General features: G+C 45.4%; 1 protein-coding gene across 2 annotated transcripts in view; it reads right to left on the reverse strand.

Annotated features, from left to right (window-relative positions):
• TRIM67 (tripartite motif containing 67) overlaps window positions 1-17,073 on the reverse strand; it is a 508,762-nt gene that overhangs the window by 10,028 nt on the left and 481,661 nt on the right. For both annotated transcript variants that reach the window (XM_073671505.1, XM_073671504.1), the window contains exon 9: window positions 12,157-12,319. In XM_073671505.1, coding sequence (XP_073527606.1) covers window positions 12,157-12,319 — 163 coding nt within the window. The remainder of the gene's footprint in view (window positions 1-12,156; window positions 12,320-17,073) is intronic.

The following is a 17,073-nucleotide window of genomic DNA, read 5'->3' on the forward strand; positions in this document are numbered from 1 at the left end:
GTATCCTTACATTTTTGTGCCAATAGTACTCCATGGAACTAATGTTTGTGCCGCCTGAGTGTGGCTGAGCAGAAAAAAAGCTTGAGCTGCTGCATGTGGTATCAGGGCTCCCAGCACAGCTGGCCTACACCGATCCCTCACCCACCTCGTCTTAATTTGAAGTCATATTCAAAGCTGTAAATGCTGGTCCAGACCCTGATACCTCATGCATGGCCCATGGCTGACTGCTGCTGTAAAATGTGTGCTGTAGGTCAATTGATGCCACTTTTCATGGTGTCTGCCTCTAATTTGAGCTGTTTTGGCAACTTTTGGGCCCCTTTGAAGGTGTTGTATATGCGTTTGGTTTTCCCACCCATAGAATCCATCCAATAGGATTCGGACATGTTCGACAAATTGTTTGGCAAACATTGGGAAGTTCGCCGATCTGAAACGAATCGCGCTCATCTCTAATAAGTTCCACAATTGAAAGTGTTAAAAAAGTTCCCCTGCTGAGATAATCTTATAAATGTGCTCCTGCTGTGTAATGTGTAATGGGCTATGTCTCACCATGCAGGAACATGAGAAGGAAAAAACTGGAAGAAGACAAAGCGCAAATAGGGTCTTATCTGGGTAACAATATAAACAGAAATGCACAAAATGTGCTCACCTGATTCGGTTGTGTGCACACAACCACTTAGAACGCTTAAGGCTGCTGCAGACCCACGAGGAGATGGATGCATAAAAAGTAGGAGCAAATGGGTTGTTCTGCACTGCCATGAAAGAATGGAGGATGCCAATCCAGTTTTAAGTGGTTTATTCGTCACCGTATTATAGATAAAAAAAAAAAAAAAAAGTCTCATAAAAGAAAGAATGGGGCTTTATTTTATTCGAAGGAATAATTATTTTACTTTTTCAGAAAAACAGCACCAACTTTTGCCAACCTTTTTACAGGGATTTTTGAGACTTTGTTTATCTATAATACGGCGACTAATAAACCACTTACTAGTGTATTAGGATCCTCCATTCTTTCACGGCAGTGCAGAACAAAACATTTGCTCCTTCTTTTTATGCGTGGTCTAATAATACCACAGCTCCTGGGCAGGGGAGGAAGAAAAAGAGTATACAGACAGGACAGCATCGGGTCGCAGATGGTTCTTTTTGTGAAGCTAAAAATTTCCCTACCAGTTTTTAAGCAATATTTTACCTCAAAGAAAGACTAATTTGCAATCCCCTGTTGCAATGTCTGTATACTCTCTTTTGCTTCCTCCCCTGCCCAGGAGATGTGGTATGATTAGACCATGTTCCTTCATGATCAGACACAACCATTACACAGTACACAGCAGCGGCACATTTATAAGATTATCTCAGCACAGGAACATTTTATTTAACACATCCAAATGTGGAAGTTATTATTATTGAAATATATATTGATTAAAATCAACTTTGCTTGTGCGAAAACGCCTTTCCTGCTGCAGCATCTCTGGATTTCTACCTTAGCACCTTTTTTTTCACTTTGAAACATATAAAGATTAACCAAAAAGGCTTAAAGTGTACCGTCGTTTTAATTTTTATTTCATAAATCAATAAATAAATCCTAATAAGAAACTTTGTAATATATTGTATCAGAGAAATTAGCTTCTTTCTCTGCCAGAATTGATCAGTCATTATTAAAATTCTCAATTCTGAGGTAAAATCTGTGTTCAGTGAAAACAAATTTTCCCATTTCTGAGATAGGAGATGACAGTTGTTATTAAAACGATAGTTAGAAGGCGATCAGACTACTCTGAAGCAAATGCATTGTGCAGATGCATTAATTTTTAAAAGTAAATATCTACTAGAATGAGAGCTTATTAATGTCTAAAACCTTCAGGCAAAGCCCTTTATTCTATGAACATGTCCATCAGGACGGATACTGACAGAAGATGGTCCCTGTTTTCATAATGACCCCAAGTCAGCAAGGTGAAAAAATGCTTTGAAAAGTCGCAAAGACTTTGTGCAACATGGAGTTGTAAAAATTTTGTGTGACTTTTATCGTTTGCACTCCAATTTCAGGCAAAATGGGGGCGAGACAGGCCCTGTCTGTGACTGGAGTAAGTCACACCTGGCAAGGTGCACACCACGTTTAAGATGTACTTGATTCATTAACCCCTTTACAACCTTTGATATATATTTACGTCAAAGGTCGTGTCCCTGCCTTTGATGTGGGCTCGCACGCAGAGCCAATGTAACGGGTCTGGGAGGCGGAACCTCTGAGCAACTATACAAGGGGGCGGTCCTTGTAAGGAAGCGGGTGGCTCCCAGGGAAGACGGGCAGGTAGTCACGGCAAGTGACAGGGACAGTCTCTGGGTAGAAGGGTAGGTAGTCACGGCAAGTAACAGGGACAGTCTCTGGGTAGAAGGGCAGGTAGTCACGGAAAGCAACAGGGACAGTCTCTGGGTAGAAGGGCAGGTAGTCACGGCAAGTAACAGGGACAGTCTCTGGGTAGACTTGCAGACAGTTAGCTGGTGGACGCTCCCAGGTGAGCGGGCAAGAGTCTCTGGACGGGCAGGTGGTCACGGCAAGTGACGGCAGAGCCTCCAGGTAGGCTAGCAGGCAGGTAGCAGGTGAGTGCTCCCAGGTGAGCGTGCAAGAGTCTCTGGACGGGCAGGTGGTCACGGCAAGTGACGGCAGAGCCTCCAGGTAGGCAAGCAGGCAGGTAGCAGGTGAGCGCTCCCAGGTGAGCAGGTAAGAGTCTCTGGACAGGCAGGTGGTCACGGCAAGTGACAGCAGAGCCTCCAGGTAGGCTAGCAGGTAACAAGCAGGAATCTGGCAGGTGACTGGCAGGTAACTGGTAACGGGACCTGAGGGCTGAAGCAGAGTGAAGGCTTTGCAACAACATTGCTCGGGCACCTCCATTTTGGAGGAGGTGCCTTATATATGGTGAGGTCCTCCGGCCATTGGCCGGGGACTCCTTAGGACGGCGCGCGCGGCCCCTTTAAGAGAGGGGGAGCGTGCGCGCGCCCTAAGCACAGTGGCCGGGAAGCAGCGCGCGCTGCCAGCAGAGCAGGAGGAGGACGCCGGGCACGGAGCGGAGAGGTGAGGGGAACAGCGTCCCTGCCTAGCAGGAGGCAGGGATGCCGACGCTACAGTACCCCCCCCTTTAGGCCCCCCCTTTTTTAGGCCAGAGAGAAATTTATCAAGAATGAGAGGGGTATGGATGTTCTCCCGGGGCTCCCAAGTTCTCTCCTCAGGACCAAACCCCTTCCAATCCACTAGAAAAAAGGTCTTTCCTCTTACCCTTTTGGTGGCCAGAATGTTCTCTACCTCAAACTCGTTTTCAGCGGAAACCGGAGCAGGAGGCGTACCTGTAGACTTGGAAAAAGAGTTAAGTACCACGGGTTTGAGGAGAGATACATGGAAGGAATTAGGGATCCGCAAGTTGGCCGGGAGTTTCAATTTATAGGCCACCGGGTTGATCTGTTTGATAACCTCCAGTGGGCCGATGAACCGAGGCCCTAACTTGTAGGAAGGAACCTTGAGCCGGACATACTTGGACGAGAGCCAGACTCTATCTCCAGGACGGAATTGTGGAGGATCCAGGCGTTTTTTGTCAGCGTGTTTTTTCATCCGCTCGGACGACTGAAGGAGTGCGGATCGGGTACTCTCCCAAATGGAGGAGAATTCGCTAATGAGAGATTCCGCAGCCGGATTGTCCACTGAGGTGGAGACGGGAAATGGGATCCGAGGATGCTGACCGAAGACTACAAAAAACGGGGATTTGGAGGAAGATTCGCTCTCGTGATTATTGTAAGAGAATTCGGCCCATGGCAGGAGATCCACCCAGTCAGAATGGTGGGCATTAACGAAGTGCCGGAGGTAACTGGTCAGGATCTGATTAATCCGCTCCACTTGACCATTGGACTGTGGGTGGTATGCGGAGGAGAAGTCCAGGGTGATGTCTAGCAGCTTACATGTGGCTCTCCAGAAGCGTGAGGTGAACTGAACCCCACGATCCTACACGATGTGGAGGGGCAGGCCATGGAGACGGAAAATGTGGCAGATAAAGTCTTTAGCCAGCTCGGGTGCAGACGGGAGGCCTGGCAGGGGAATGAAATGAGCCATTTTGGAAAAGCGGTCAGCGACCACCCAAATAACCGTACAACCAGCAGAGACAGGGAGATCTGTTATGAAGTCCATAGCTATATGCTGCCAGGGGGCAGCAGGTACTGGAAGAGGAAGGAGGCGACCGGCTGGCAGGTGTCTCGGAACCTTGTTGCGGGCGCAGGACACACAGGCAGAAACAAAGTCTATTACGTCCTTGTGCAGGGTAGGCCACTAGTAGTGCCGGGTGATAAGCTGGAGGGTCTTTTTCTGACCGGCGTGGCCAGCTAGCTTAGACGAGTGACCCCAGTGTAGGATCTTCTCCCGATCAGGTACCGTTACGAACGTCTTACCGGGAGGGAGACGATTTAGACTCACGGGGACCACCTGCATTACTCTGGCAGGATCGATGATGTGTTTAGGTTCCTCCTCAAGATCAGACACCAGGAAGGATCGGGACAAGGAGTCAGCTTTGATGTTTTTGTCAGCCGGGCGAAAATGAAGAACAAAATCAAAGCGAGCAAAAAACAAGGACCACCGGGCTTGGCGCGGGTTAAGTCTCTGGGCACTCTGGAGGTAAGCCAAGTTCTTGTGGTCCGTGTAAATTATTACCGGGTGAAGAGCCCCCTCGAGCAGGTAACGCCACTCCTCCAATGCCAGTTTAATGGCCAATAACTCTCGGTCTCCTATAGAATAGTTGCGCTCGGAAGAGGAGAAGAGTTTGGAGAAGAAGCCGCAAGTTACCATTCTCCCAGAAGACGATTTTTGGGTAAGTACCGCTCCAGCTCCAGAGGAGGAGGCGTCAACTTCCAGGAAGAATTGCTTGTTGCCGTCCGGGCGATGCAGCATCGGGGCGGAAGAGAAAGCCTGTTTTAAGGAAAGAAAGGCTTCCTCTGCTTCGGGCGGCCATTCTCTGGGATTAGTGCCCTTACGGGTGAGCGCAGAGATTGGGGCAGTCCGGGAAGAGAAGTGCGGTATGAAGAGGCGGTAGTAGTTGGCGAAGCCCAGGAACCGCTGAATAGCCTTCAACCCCTCTGGTCGAGGCCACTTCTCGATGGCAGACAGTTTCTCAGGATCCATTCGTAGGCCGGTCTGAGAAATTATGTAGCCCAAAAACGGAAGCGAGGTCTGCTCAAAGAGGCACTTCTCATATTTAGCGTAGAGGTGGTTCTGCCTGAGCCTGAGCAGAACGTGACGAACATCCCTCTGGTGTGTGGGGAGATCCGGAGAGAAGACCAAGATGTCGTCCAGGTACACCACTACGCAGGAGTAGAGAAGGTCCCGGAAGATGTCGTTGACCAACTCTTGAAAGACGGCGGGAGCGTTACAGAGACCGAAGGGCATTACCAGGTATTCATAGTGGCTGTCCCGGGTGTTGAATGCCGTCTTCCATTCATCCCCCTGACGGATACGGACCAGGTTATATGCCCCACGGAGGTCCAGCTTGGTGAAGATTCTAGCCCCCCTCAGACGGTCAAAAAATTCCGGAATGAGCGGAAGGGGGTATTTATTCTTCACCGTGATCTGGTTAAGGCCTCTATAGTCTATACAGGGAGCCGTCCTTCTTTTTGACAAAGAAGAAGCCTGCTCCCGCCGGGGAAGTAGATTTCCAGATGAATCCCCGGGCCAGATTCTCCTCAATATATTCTGACATGGATCGGGTCTCAGCAGCGGACAAAGGGTAAATGCGCCCACGGGGAGGAGTAGCGCCGGGCATCAGGTCGATTGGGCAGTCGTATGTTCTATGAGGGGGTAATGTCTCTGCCTCCTTTTTATTAAAGACGTCCGCATACGACCAATAAGGAGCCGGGAGACCAGGTAGATTGGCTGGAGTAGGAGAAGGACGGACAGGATGGACGGGAACTAAACAAGTCTTATGGCAGTCCTGCCCCCAGCGAAGGACCTCTCCGGTCTGCCAATCAAGCACGGGTGCATGTCTCTGAAGCCAAGGTAGACCTAGTAAGAGGGCGTGAGAGAGTCCAGGCAGAACATGAAAGAAGATGCTCTCAGAGTGCAGCATTCCCACCTGCAGGGTTATGGATTCGGTGATGAGTTGGATGGGATGTGGTAAGAGGCCCCCATCCACGGCAGCGACAGATAAGGGTACAGCTAGAGGTTTGGTGGGAATGCGGTATTTCTCTACCAGAGACTGAGAAATGAGATTTCCGGCAGCTCCAGAGTCAAGTTGGGCTAGTTCAAAATAACGGTTCTCCCCGCAGATGATAGAGACCGACAGCAACAGAGATGGAGAGGGTTTACTCTTGTCTAGGACGACCTCTCTGAGCGATCCTAGACACAGGCGTTTCCCGACCTCTCCGGACAGGAACGGATCCGGTGCTCCTTACTGCCACAGTAGAAGCAGCTCCCCTCGGCACGGCGTAACTCTTGATGGGTTTTGACCATCTTGGTCTGGTCGACCTGCATAGGCTCAGGTGAGTGCGCCTGGGTAGTAACGGGAGAAGTGACAGGTTTCTGGAAGGTAGGGGCTAGACGTGGAAACCTCCTCTCACGGGTGACCTCTTTGGCGCGCTCCTGGAACCGGATGTCAATCCGGGTGGCAAGTGTAATTAAGTCGTCGAGAGTGGTAGGAATGTCCCGACCGGCGAGTTCATCTTTAATACGGCCGGACAGACCCTCCCAAAAGACAGACACCAGGGCGTCGTTATCCCAGGCCAGCTCCGAAGCAAGGGTACGGAACCGTATGGCATATTGGCCCACGGTGAGATTTCCTTGATGGAGGCGTAGCAGAGATGATGCGGATGAGGTCTTCCGTCCGGGTTTGTCGAAGACTTTCCGGAAAGCCGTGAGAAAGGCTGGCAGGTCGGACACTAGGGGGTCTCCTCTCTCCCATAGAGGATTTAGCCAAGCCAGTGCCTCCCCTGTGAGATGGGACATAATGAAGGCTATTTTGGCCCGGTCGGAGATAAACTGGTCGGACAGGAGTCCAAAGTGCAGGGTGCACTGGTTTATAAAGCCCCGGGCTTGAGCGGGATCGCCTCCGAAGCGAGGAGGTGCAGAAAGCCGGGGTCCGGGGCAGGATACCATGGTATTGGTGGGCAGCGGCGCTGCCGGGTTGCGAGTCGTGACACTAGCGGTGGTTACTGGTGGAGCAGTCAGGGTGTCCAGGCGAGAGTTGACATTCCGCAGGTGACTCAGGATGGACTCCTGTTGGGACCTCTGACGGGACAGTTCATGACATAGGTCCGAGAGCGAGGGAGCTTGGGTGCCACCGGGTTCCATGGCCCGAGCAAACTGTAACGGGTCTGGGAGGCGGAACCTCTGAGCAACTATACAAGGGGGCGGTCCTTGTAAGGAAGCGGGTGGCTCCCAGGGAAGACGGGCAAGTAGTCACGGCAAGTGACAGGGACAGTCTCTGGGTAGAAGGGCAGGTAGTCACGGCAAGTAACAGGGACAGTCTCTGGGTAGAAGGGCAGGTAGTCACGGCAAGTAACAGGGACAGTCTCTGGGTAGACTAGCAGACAGGTAGCTGGTGGACGCTCCCAGGTGAGCGGGTAAGAGTCTCTGGACGGGCAGGTGGTCACGGCAAGTGACGGCAGAGCCTCCAGGTAGGCAAGCAGGCAGGTAGCAGGTGAGCACTCCCAGGTGAGCGGGTAAGAGTCTCTGGACAGGCAGGTGGTCACGGCAAGTGACGGCAGAGCCTCCAGGTAGGCTAGCAGGTAACAAGCAGGTGACTGGCAGGTAACTGGTAACGGGACCTGAGGGCTGAAGCAGAGTGAAGGCTTTGCAACAACATTGCTCGGGCACCTCCATTTTGGAGGAGGTGCCTTATATATGGTGAGGTCCTCCGGCCATTGGCCGGGGACTCCTTAGGACGGTGCGCGCCCTAAGCACAGTGGCCGGGAAGCAGCGCGCGCTGCCAGCAGAGCGGGAGGAGGACGCCGGGCACGGAGCGGAGAGGTGAGGGGAACAGCGTCCCTGCCTAGCAGGAGGCAGGGACGCCGACGCTACAGCCAATATCTTTGCCGCACATTATGCCTGATTTAATCGGTCATCGTGTGCCTTTAGCAGCCGCAGGTGGAGCGGTTTTCCGCCCCCAGCTGTTACCTAGTTAAATCCCACTGTCAATCTGTGACAGCAGGATTTAACATCCGCCAGCAGGAAGTGCATCATACATCCCACCCATTGGCACCCCTGTCACATGATCACAGGACACAGACGGGTTGTCATGACAGCCGTCTGTCATTACGCTACTGGCGTTTATAGGTTCATGATTTCTGCTATACATAGCAGAGGCGATCAGATGGTTGCAGATTCAAGTCTCCTAAGGGGTCTATTAAATGAAGTAAAAAGTGAAAAAAAAAAGTTTCTAAAAATATGAAAAACATAAAAAACCCAAGTTCAAATCACCCCCCTTTTACCACATTGAAAATAAAACAGTAAAAAAAAAATACACATAATTGGTATTGCTGCGTTCCGAAAATTCCGATCTATCAAAATATAAAATCAATTAATCCATAATTTTTTACTGTGGAAAAAAATCAAAACATCAGAATTACGTTGTTTTTTTTTTGGTCACTGAAACAGTGGAATAAAATGCCATAAGAGGCGAACAAAACATTTTTGTGCTTATTACACAAAAAATAAGCCCTCACACAGCCACATATCCTGAAAAATGGAAACGTTACGGGTGTTTGAAAATGGTGAAAGCAAAAAATTTCTATATTTTTTTCACCACTTAAATTAAAAGAAACCATCTGCACACTATCGCTGACCAGGTCAGTTTTACCATATAGTGAACATGGTAAATAAATAAAAAAACAGTTGTGGATTTTTTTTTTTTTTCAATTTCAATGGACTTGGATTTTTTTTCTGCTTTCCAGTGCATCACATGATAAAATGGATGGTGTCATTTTGCTCTCTCTCTCTCTCTCTCTCTCTCTCGCTGTCGCCCACAAAAATAAGCCTTCATACAGCTATGGGGATGGAAAAATAAAAATGTTATGGCTTTTGGAAAATGGGGAGAAAAAAATGAAAGCGCAAAAAACGGAAAATTGCTAAGTCATGACAGTTAACATGCATGTGTCTCTTTCAGGCACGTGCAACTCCAATATACCCCTTGATCAACACTGGCAGGAACATTGCTGGTCTTGTTGAATGGTCTATGTGTCTGCGGCAGAAGCAACTTGCTGCTTTGGAGGTGAAAGTGGGCCCATTGAGCTCAAAAGGGCCCACGGGTGGATGCACACAATAAAAACATGTTGTGGCCATGCCTATAAAAGGAAAATACTTCCATGATGTAATATGTATGTGATTCTTATTCAACGTCTGTTCTTATCATAATCCTTAACCCCTTAGCATCACAGTTAGTTTTGGCTTTTAGGACAAATCATTTTTTTTACTTTTCTATTGTCATATTCCAAGAGTTTTACTTTTTGGGCGACGTAGTGGTATAATATCTTATTTTTTCAGGATTAGTTGGATTTCTCAGTGAAATCATTTTAGTGAAAATATAACTTATTAATAAACATTTATTAACGCTTTATGCAGAGAAATATTAAAAAATTGATAATTCAGCGGACTTTTTTGTGTCTTTAATTTTACATCATTCACTGTGCTACACAAATTAAGTGTTAACTTTATTCTACAGATTAGTACGAATATGGCAATTCCTTATTGGAAAGTGCACAGACATTAGATTCTTCAAAGTACCCCCTTTTACTCTGATGACAGCTTTACACCCCCTTGGCATTCTCTTAAGTAGCTCCATCGGGTAGCTACCTGGAATTGCTTGCCAGCATTCTTAAAAACATTTCCAAAGGCGCTGAGAATTTTGGTGGCTGTTTGATTGGGTTGAGGTTGGTTTATTGTGGAGGCCATATTATCTGATGCAGTTGCTTGTGAGAATGCCAAGGAAATGTTAAGTTACCATCAGAGTAAAAGGAGGAGGAACTTTGAGGAATCTAAAGTTTAGCACATATTCTGTTTTTTTTCTCGTATGTTTTCCATGTTTTTTAGTAGTTTTACTAACTCCAGACTGAATCTACAATTTGCACTTTCTAATAAATACAAGGATAACTATTGTATGAACAGGTGTGTCCAAACTTTTGACAAGTACTGTATATAGTTTTATGTTTTATTACTTTGCACAATAAGTACTTTGAAACAAATAAATTACTTGTTTGTGTTTTTTTGTGGTACATGCAACCTTTTAATATTTTTTTATTACACTCTTTAGTAGGCAAAATAAACTAGAGACTTAATTTTTTAATTTGTTATGCATTCTTTTAAAACACTATTCATGTTACGGTCAAAACAAACAACTCCTGATCCTGTGCCATACTTGTGACATAACTGTACATCGGATTACGGGAAAGCACTTGCAATCTTGACATACAGTTACAGTACAGACCAAAAGTTTGGACACACCTTCTCATTTAAAAAAATTTCTGTATTTTCATGACTTTGAAAATTGTACATTCACACTGAAGGCATCAAAACTATGAATTAACACATGTGGAATTATATACTTAACAAAAAAGTGTGAAACAACTGAAAATATGTCTTATATTCTAGGTTCTTCAAAGTAGCCACCTTTTGCTTTGATGACTGCTTTGCACACTCTTGGCATTCTCTTGATGAGCTTCAAGAGGTAGTCACCGGAAATGGTTTTCACTTCACAGGTGTGCCCTGTCAGGTTTAATAAGTGGGATTTCTTGCATTATAAATGGGGTTGGGACCATCAGTTGTGTTGTGCAGAAGTCTGGTGGATACACAACTGATAGTCCTACTGAATAGACTGTTAGCTGTTTTTTTTTCTTGCCATAATACAAATTCTAAGTAAAGAAAAACGAGTGGCCATCATTACTTTAAGAAATGAAGGTCAGTCAGTCCGAAAAATTAGGCAAACTTTGAATGTGTAGTTGCAAAAACCATCAAGCGCTACAAAGAGACTGGCTCACATGAGGACCGCCCCAGGAAAGGAAAACCAAGAGTCACCTCTGCTTCTGAGGATACGTTTATCCGAGTCACCAGCCTCAGAAATCGCAAGTTAACAGCAGCTCAGATTAGAGACCAGGTCAATGCCACACAGAGTTCTAGCAGCAGACACATCTCTACAACAACTGTTAAGAGGAGACTTTGTGCAGCAGGCCTTCATGGTAAAATAGCTGCTAGGAAACCACTGCTAAGGACAGGCAACAAGCAGAAGAGACTAATTTGGGCTAAAGAACACAAGGAATGGACATTAGACCAGTGGAAATCTATGCTTTGGTCTGATGAGTCCAAATTTGAGATCTTTGGTTCCAACCACCATGTCTTTGTGCGACGCAGAAAAGGTGAACGGATGGACTCTACATGCCTGGTTCCCACCGTGAAGCATGGAGGAGGAGGTGTGATGGTGTGGGGGTACTTTGCTGGTGACACTGTTGGGGATTTATTCAAAATTGAAGGCATACTGAACCAGCATGGCTACCACAGCATCTTGCAGTGGCATGATATTCCATCCGATTTGCGTTTAGATGGACCATCATTTATTTTTCAACAGGACATTGACCCCAAACACACCTCCAGGCTGTGTAAGGGCTATTTGACCAAGAAAGAGCGTGATGGGGTGCTGCGCCAGATGACCTGGCCTCCACAGTCACCAGACCTGAACCCAATCGAGATGGTTTGGGGTGAGCTGGACCGCAGAGTGAAGGCAAAAGGGCCAACAAGTGCTATGCATCTCTGGGAACTCTTTCAAGATTGTTGGAAGACCATTTCCGGTGACTACCTCTTGAAGCTCATCAAGAGAATGCCAAGAGTGTGCAAAGCAGTCATCAAAGCAAAAAGTGGCTACTTTGAAGAACCTAGAATATGAGGCATATTTTCAGTTGTTTCACACTTAATTCCACATGTGTTAATTCATAGTTTTGATGCCTTCAGTGTGAATGTACAATTTTCAAAGTCATGAAAATACAGAAAAATCTTTAAAGGAGAAGGTGTGTCCAAACTTTTGGTCTGTACTGTATGTCATATTACACAAAAAGGTTAATAATATTATTGTAGTGAAATGACAATAATACAAAACAGAGCAGGGAAAATTTGAGAGAATCTGTTAGAGAATCTTAGAGGTCTGTTAGAGTAGATTTACTTACTTGTACATTTCGATTGAGACTTATGGCTGGCATGAACACACCATCAATGTTCTCAAATGCTATAGGCCCCTGCTGCCTCCCATTTATATGAAATATTAGTATGCGCTTGTTAAGGTCCAACAGTATGCCAACTACAGTTCCTTTGCTTACTCCTCCTTCTGTTCTGTAGATGTAGTAATGAGAAAACATTAGATACTATGTATCCAAGTCTAAGTATGACAATACTTAGACATACATACATAAACATATATATATATATGGTACAGTTGTGCTCAAAAGTTTACATACCCCGGAAGAATTCTTGCTTTCTTGGTCTTGTTTCAGAGAATATGAATAACAAAAAAATATTTTTCTTCACTCATGGTTATTGGTTGTCAAACTACTGTGTTTTCTCTTTTTAAATCTTAATGACAACCAAAAACATCCAAATGACCCTGATCAAAAGTTTACATACCCCAGTTCTTAATATTGTGTATTGCCCCCTCTAACATCAATGACAGCTTGAAGTCTTTTGTGGTAGTTGTGGATGAGGTTCTTTATTTTCTCAGATGGTAAAGCTGCCCATTCTTCTTGGCAAAAGGCCTCCAGTTCCTGTAAATTCCTGGGCTGTCTAGCATGAACTGCGTGCTTTAGATCTCCCCAGAGTGGCCCAATGATATTGAAGTCTGGAGACTGAGATGGCCATTCCAGAACCTTCACTTTGTTCTGCTGTAGCCAATGACAGGTCGACTTGGCCTTGTGTTTTGAATCGTTGTCATGTTGGAACATCCAAGTACATCCCATGCGCAGCTTCCGGGCTGATGAGTGCAAATTTGCCTCCAGTATTTGCAGATAACATGCTGAATTCACCTTTCCTTCAACTTTTACCAAGTTTCCTGTGCCTTTATAGCTCACACATCCCCAAAACATCAGCGATCCACCTCCCTGCTTTACTGTAGGAATGGTGTTCCTTTAGTCATAGGCCTTGTTGACGTCTCTCCAAATGTAACGTTTATGGTTGTGGTCAAAAAGTTCAATTTTGGTCTCATCACTCTTGTTCCAGAAGTTTCCAGGCTTGTCTCTGTGCTGTGCGATATACTGCACAAATGCCACAAAGTAATGGATTTCTTCTGGCGACTCGACCATGCACCCCATTTTTCTTCAAGTGCCTCCCTATTGTGCATCTTGAAACAGCCACACCGATAGCTTTCAGAGAGTCCTGAATTTCAGCTGATGATATTTGTGGGTTTTTCTTTGTATCCCGAACAATTTTCCTGGCAGCTGTGACCGAAATCTTTGTTGGTTTACCTGACCGTGGTTTGGTTTTTACAGAGCCCCTCATTTTCCATTTGTTAATCAGTTTGAACGCTGCTGACTGGCATTATCAATTCCTTGGATATCTTTTTGTATCTCTTTCCTGGGTTATACAGTTCAACTACCTTTTCCCGTAGAGCCATTGACAATTCTTTTGCTTTCTCCATGACTCACAATCCAGAAACATCAGTGGCTGGATGAAAGATGCAAGAGTCTGTTTGGATCCCAGAAACTCACTCAGATTTATGGACACACACTGATTACAAGCAAACAGGTCACAGGTGAGGATGTTACCTTTTAGTAGCCATTCAAACCCATTTGTGTCAAATTCTGTGTATGTTCTGATATGTCCACACAAATATCACCAGGGTGTGTGATCAGGGTCATATGGATATTTTTAGTTGTCATTAAGATTTAAAAAGAGAACCAACAGTAGTTTGACAATAAATGGCTTCACCCAACCAATATCCATGAGTGGAGAAAAAGATTTTTTTGTTATCATTTATATTCTCTGAAACAAAGGCCAAGAAAGCAAAAATTCTGCCAGGTAAGTAAACTTTTGAGCACAACTGAAACCAGAAGTTTACATACACTATATAAAAAGACACGTATGCATGTTTTTCTCAATATCTGACATGAAATCAGAATAAACGTTTCCCGTTTTAGGTCAATTAGGATTACCATAATTTTTAATATTTGCCAAATGCCAGAATAATGAGACAGAGAGAGAATGCTTTAAGGCATTTTTATTACTTACAGCAAAGTCAAAAGTTTACGCATATTTCTTTAGCATTTGGTACCATTGCCCTTAAACTGAATGACTTGGATCAAATGTTTCCACAAGCTTCCACAAGCTTCTCAAAATAGTTAAGCCACTTACTTACCATTTTGGCAGCTTTAACTTCCTGCCTGGTGTCTTGAGATGTTGCTTCAATATTGCCACATAATCATCTTTTCTCATGATGCCATCTATTTTGTGAAGTGCACTATTCTCTCCTGCAGCAAAACAACCCCACAACATGATGCTGCCGCCCCCGTGTTTCACAGTTGGGATGGTGTTCTTAGGCTTCCAAGCTTCTCCCTTTTTCCTCCTAATGTAACGATGGTCATTATGCCCAAAAAGTAAATTTTTAGATTTTAGTTTCACCAGACCACAAGACTCTGTCTCCAAAAATTAAGGTCTTTGGAGGTGTGAATATATACATGTCCACTTCGCGCACGTCTTCTTCCTTAGGTCTTATAGCTGCTATTGGACAATCCAGAGACATTGTGGTTCCACTTAATGTTTCTATCAGAACATGACATTAGTGAGCGCAGCTCTGGAGTATAATACAGAAGTAATGCAATAATGACCTTGCTAACATTAATCTGGCTTTTCTATGTTTCTTTTGGAATAATGGCTTCTTCCTGGCAGAGTGGTCTTTCAGCCCATGTTGATACAGTACTCGTTTCACTGTCGATATTGACAGAATCTTACCAGCTTCCGCCATCATCTTCACAAGGTCTTTTGCTTTTGTCCCTGGGTTGATATGCACATACCAAAGCACGTTCATCTCTGGGACGCAGAACCCATCTCGTTCCTGAGCTGTATGATGGCTGGACATTCCCATCTTGTTTGTACTTGCGTGTGATTGTGTGAATGAGGCACCTTTAGGTATCTTGAAATTGTACCCAAGGATGAACTAGACTTGTGCAAGTCAACAATTCTCTTCCTGATATCTTGGCTGATTTCTTTAGACTTTCCCATGATGCTACACAAAGATGCATTGTCTTTCAGGTGTGCATTCACAGGTGTCTCTAATTAACTCAGATGTTGCAAAAAAACATTCCAAAACACATGACATCATCATATGGGTAGTCCAGAATTGTTTAACCCCTTTCTGACATGTAACCTATACGTACTATTGTACATCATGGTGACCTGGGCCGATTGGACCAATGAAGGACCATATTAGGTCATATAGCGATCGCACCCAAGCGGTGCAGAGCGATCGCCGCCGGGTGTCAGCTGATAGCATCGGGTGTCAGCTGTGACTATGTGCAGGGAGTGGTCCCGCACCGCTCCCGGCACATTAACCCCCTCAATGCTGTGATCGAAGTCGATCGCTAGGGTTTGGCTAGGGTTAGGGTTGGGCTAGGGTTATGGTTAGGTTTGGGCTAGGGATTTTTTTCAAAAGTAAAAAAAAAAAAAAGATGACTATATGTTGAGTGCAAGTGCTTGCTACTTGAGTTTGCATCTTGTGCTCGGGTATGCACTGAGTATCGTGGGTGCTCAAGTGACATGCTCGAGTCTCCGCCCCATATGCTTCGTGGCCAAAAAAAACTCGCGGGGATTGCCTGCCATGCACGAGCGATCCACGCATGTTTTTTTTTGGTGTCTAATAACCATGAAACATACGAGCAGGGACTCGAGCATGTCACTCGAGCACCATACATGGTGCCGGATGCAAACTCAAGTAGCAAGCACTTGTGCTCAAGACTAATGACAACTTATTCAATATGATGACCTAATGTTATCAAATTCTGTGTCGTACCTCTGAGTTCAAAATGTTCACTATACCCCTTGATAAAATCCTTGAGGGGTGTAGTTTTCAAAATGGGGTCACTTGTGGGGGGTTTCGACTATTTAGGCACATCAGGGGCTCTCTAAACGGGACATGGCATCTGCTCTCGATTCCAGCCAATTTTGCGTTCAAAAAGTCACACGTGCTCCTTCACTTCTGAACTCTGCCGTGCGCCCAAACACTGTATTTTCCTGTATTGGCGTACTCAGGAGAAATTGCACAACAGTTTTTGGGGTCCATTTACCCTTGTGAAAATAAAAAAAATGGGGCTAAAACATCATTGTTGTGGAAAAAGTTTGATTTTTTTATTTTCACGGCTCCATGTTATAAACCTCTGTAAAGAACTTGGAGGTTCAGGGTGCTCACCACACATCTAGATAAGTTTCCTGAGGGGACTAGTTTCCAAAATGGTGTCACTTATGGGTTTTTTCCACTGTTTAGGCACATCAAGGGCACATCTCCTAAGTATTCAAGCAAATTTTACATTTAAAAAGTCAAATGGCGCTCCTTCCCTTCCGAACCCGGCCGTGCGCCCAAACAGTGGTTTTTCCCCACATATGGGATATCTGCTTACTCAGGAGAAATTGCACAACAAACTGCATGGTGCAATTTCTTCTGTTACCCTTATGAAAATGCAAAATTGGGGGCTGAAAAACATTTTTGTGGGAAAAATGTGAAAATTTTATTTTTACGGCTCAATGTTCTAAACTTCTGTGAAGCACCTGGGGGTTCAAGGTGCTCACCACTCATCTAGATAAGTTCCCTGAGGAGTCTAGTTTCCAAAATGGTGTCCACTGTTTAGGCACATCAGGGGCTCTCCAAACGCAACATGGCATCCACTAATTATTCAAGCAAATTTTACAATCAAAAAGTCAAATGGCGCTCCTTCCCTTCCGAACACTGCCGTGCGCCCAAGCAGTGTTTTTTCCTCACATATCGGGTATCTGCGTGCTCAGGGGAAATTGCACAACTAATTTTGGGGTCCATTTTTTCCTGTTACCCCTGCGAAAATAAAAAAACTTGGGTCTAAAGTAACATTTTGTGAAAAAATTTAAATGTT

Source organism: Phyllobates terribilis, unplaced genomic scaffold, assembly GCF_046119375.1.
Source record: "Phyllobates terribilis strain yellow unplaced genomic scaffold, ASM4611937v1 Scaffold_3__8_contigs__length_932513732, whole genome shotgun sequence".
Taxonomy (NCBI): domain Eukaryota; kingdom Metazoa; phylum Chordata; class Amphibia; order Anura; family Dendrobatidae; genus Phyllobates; species Phyllobates terribilis.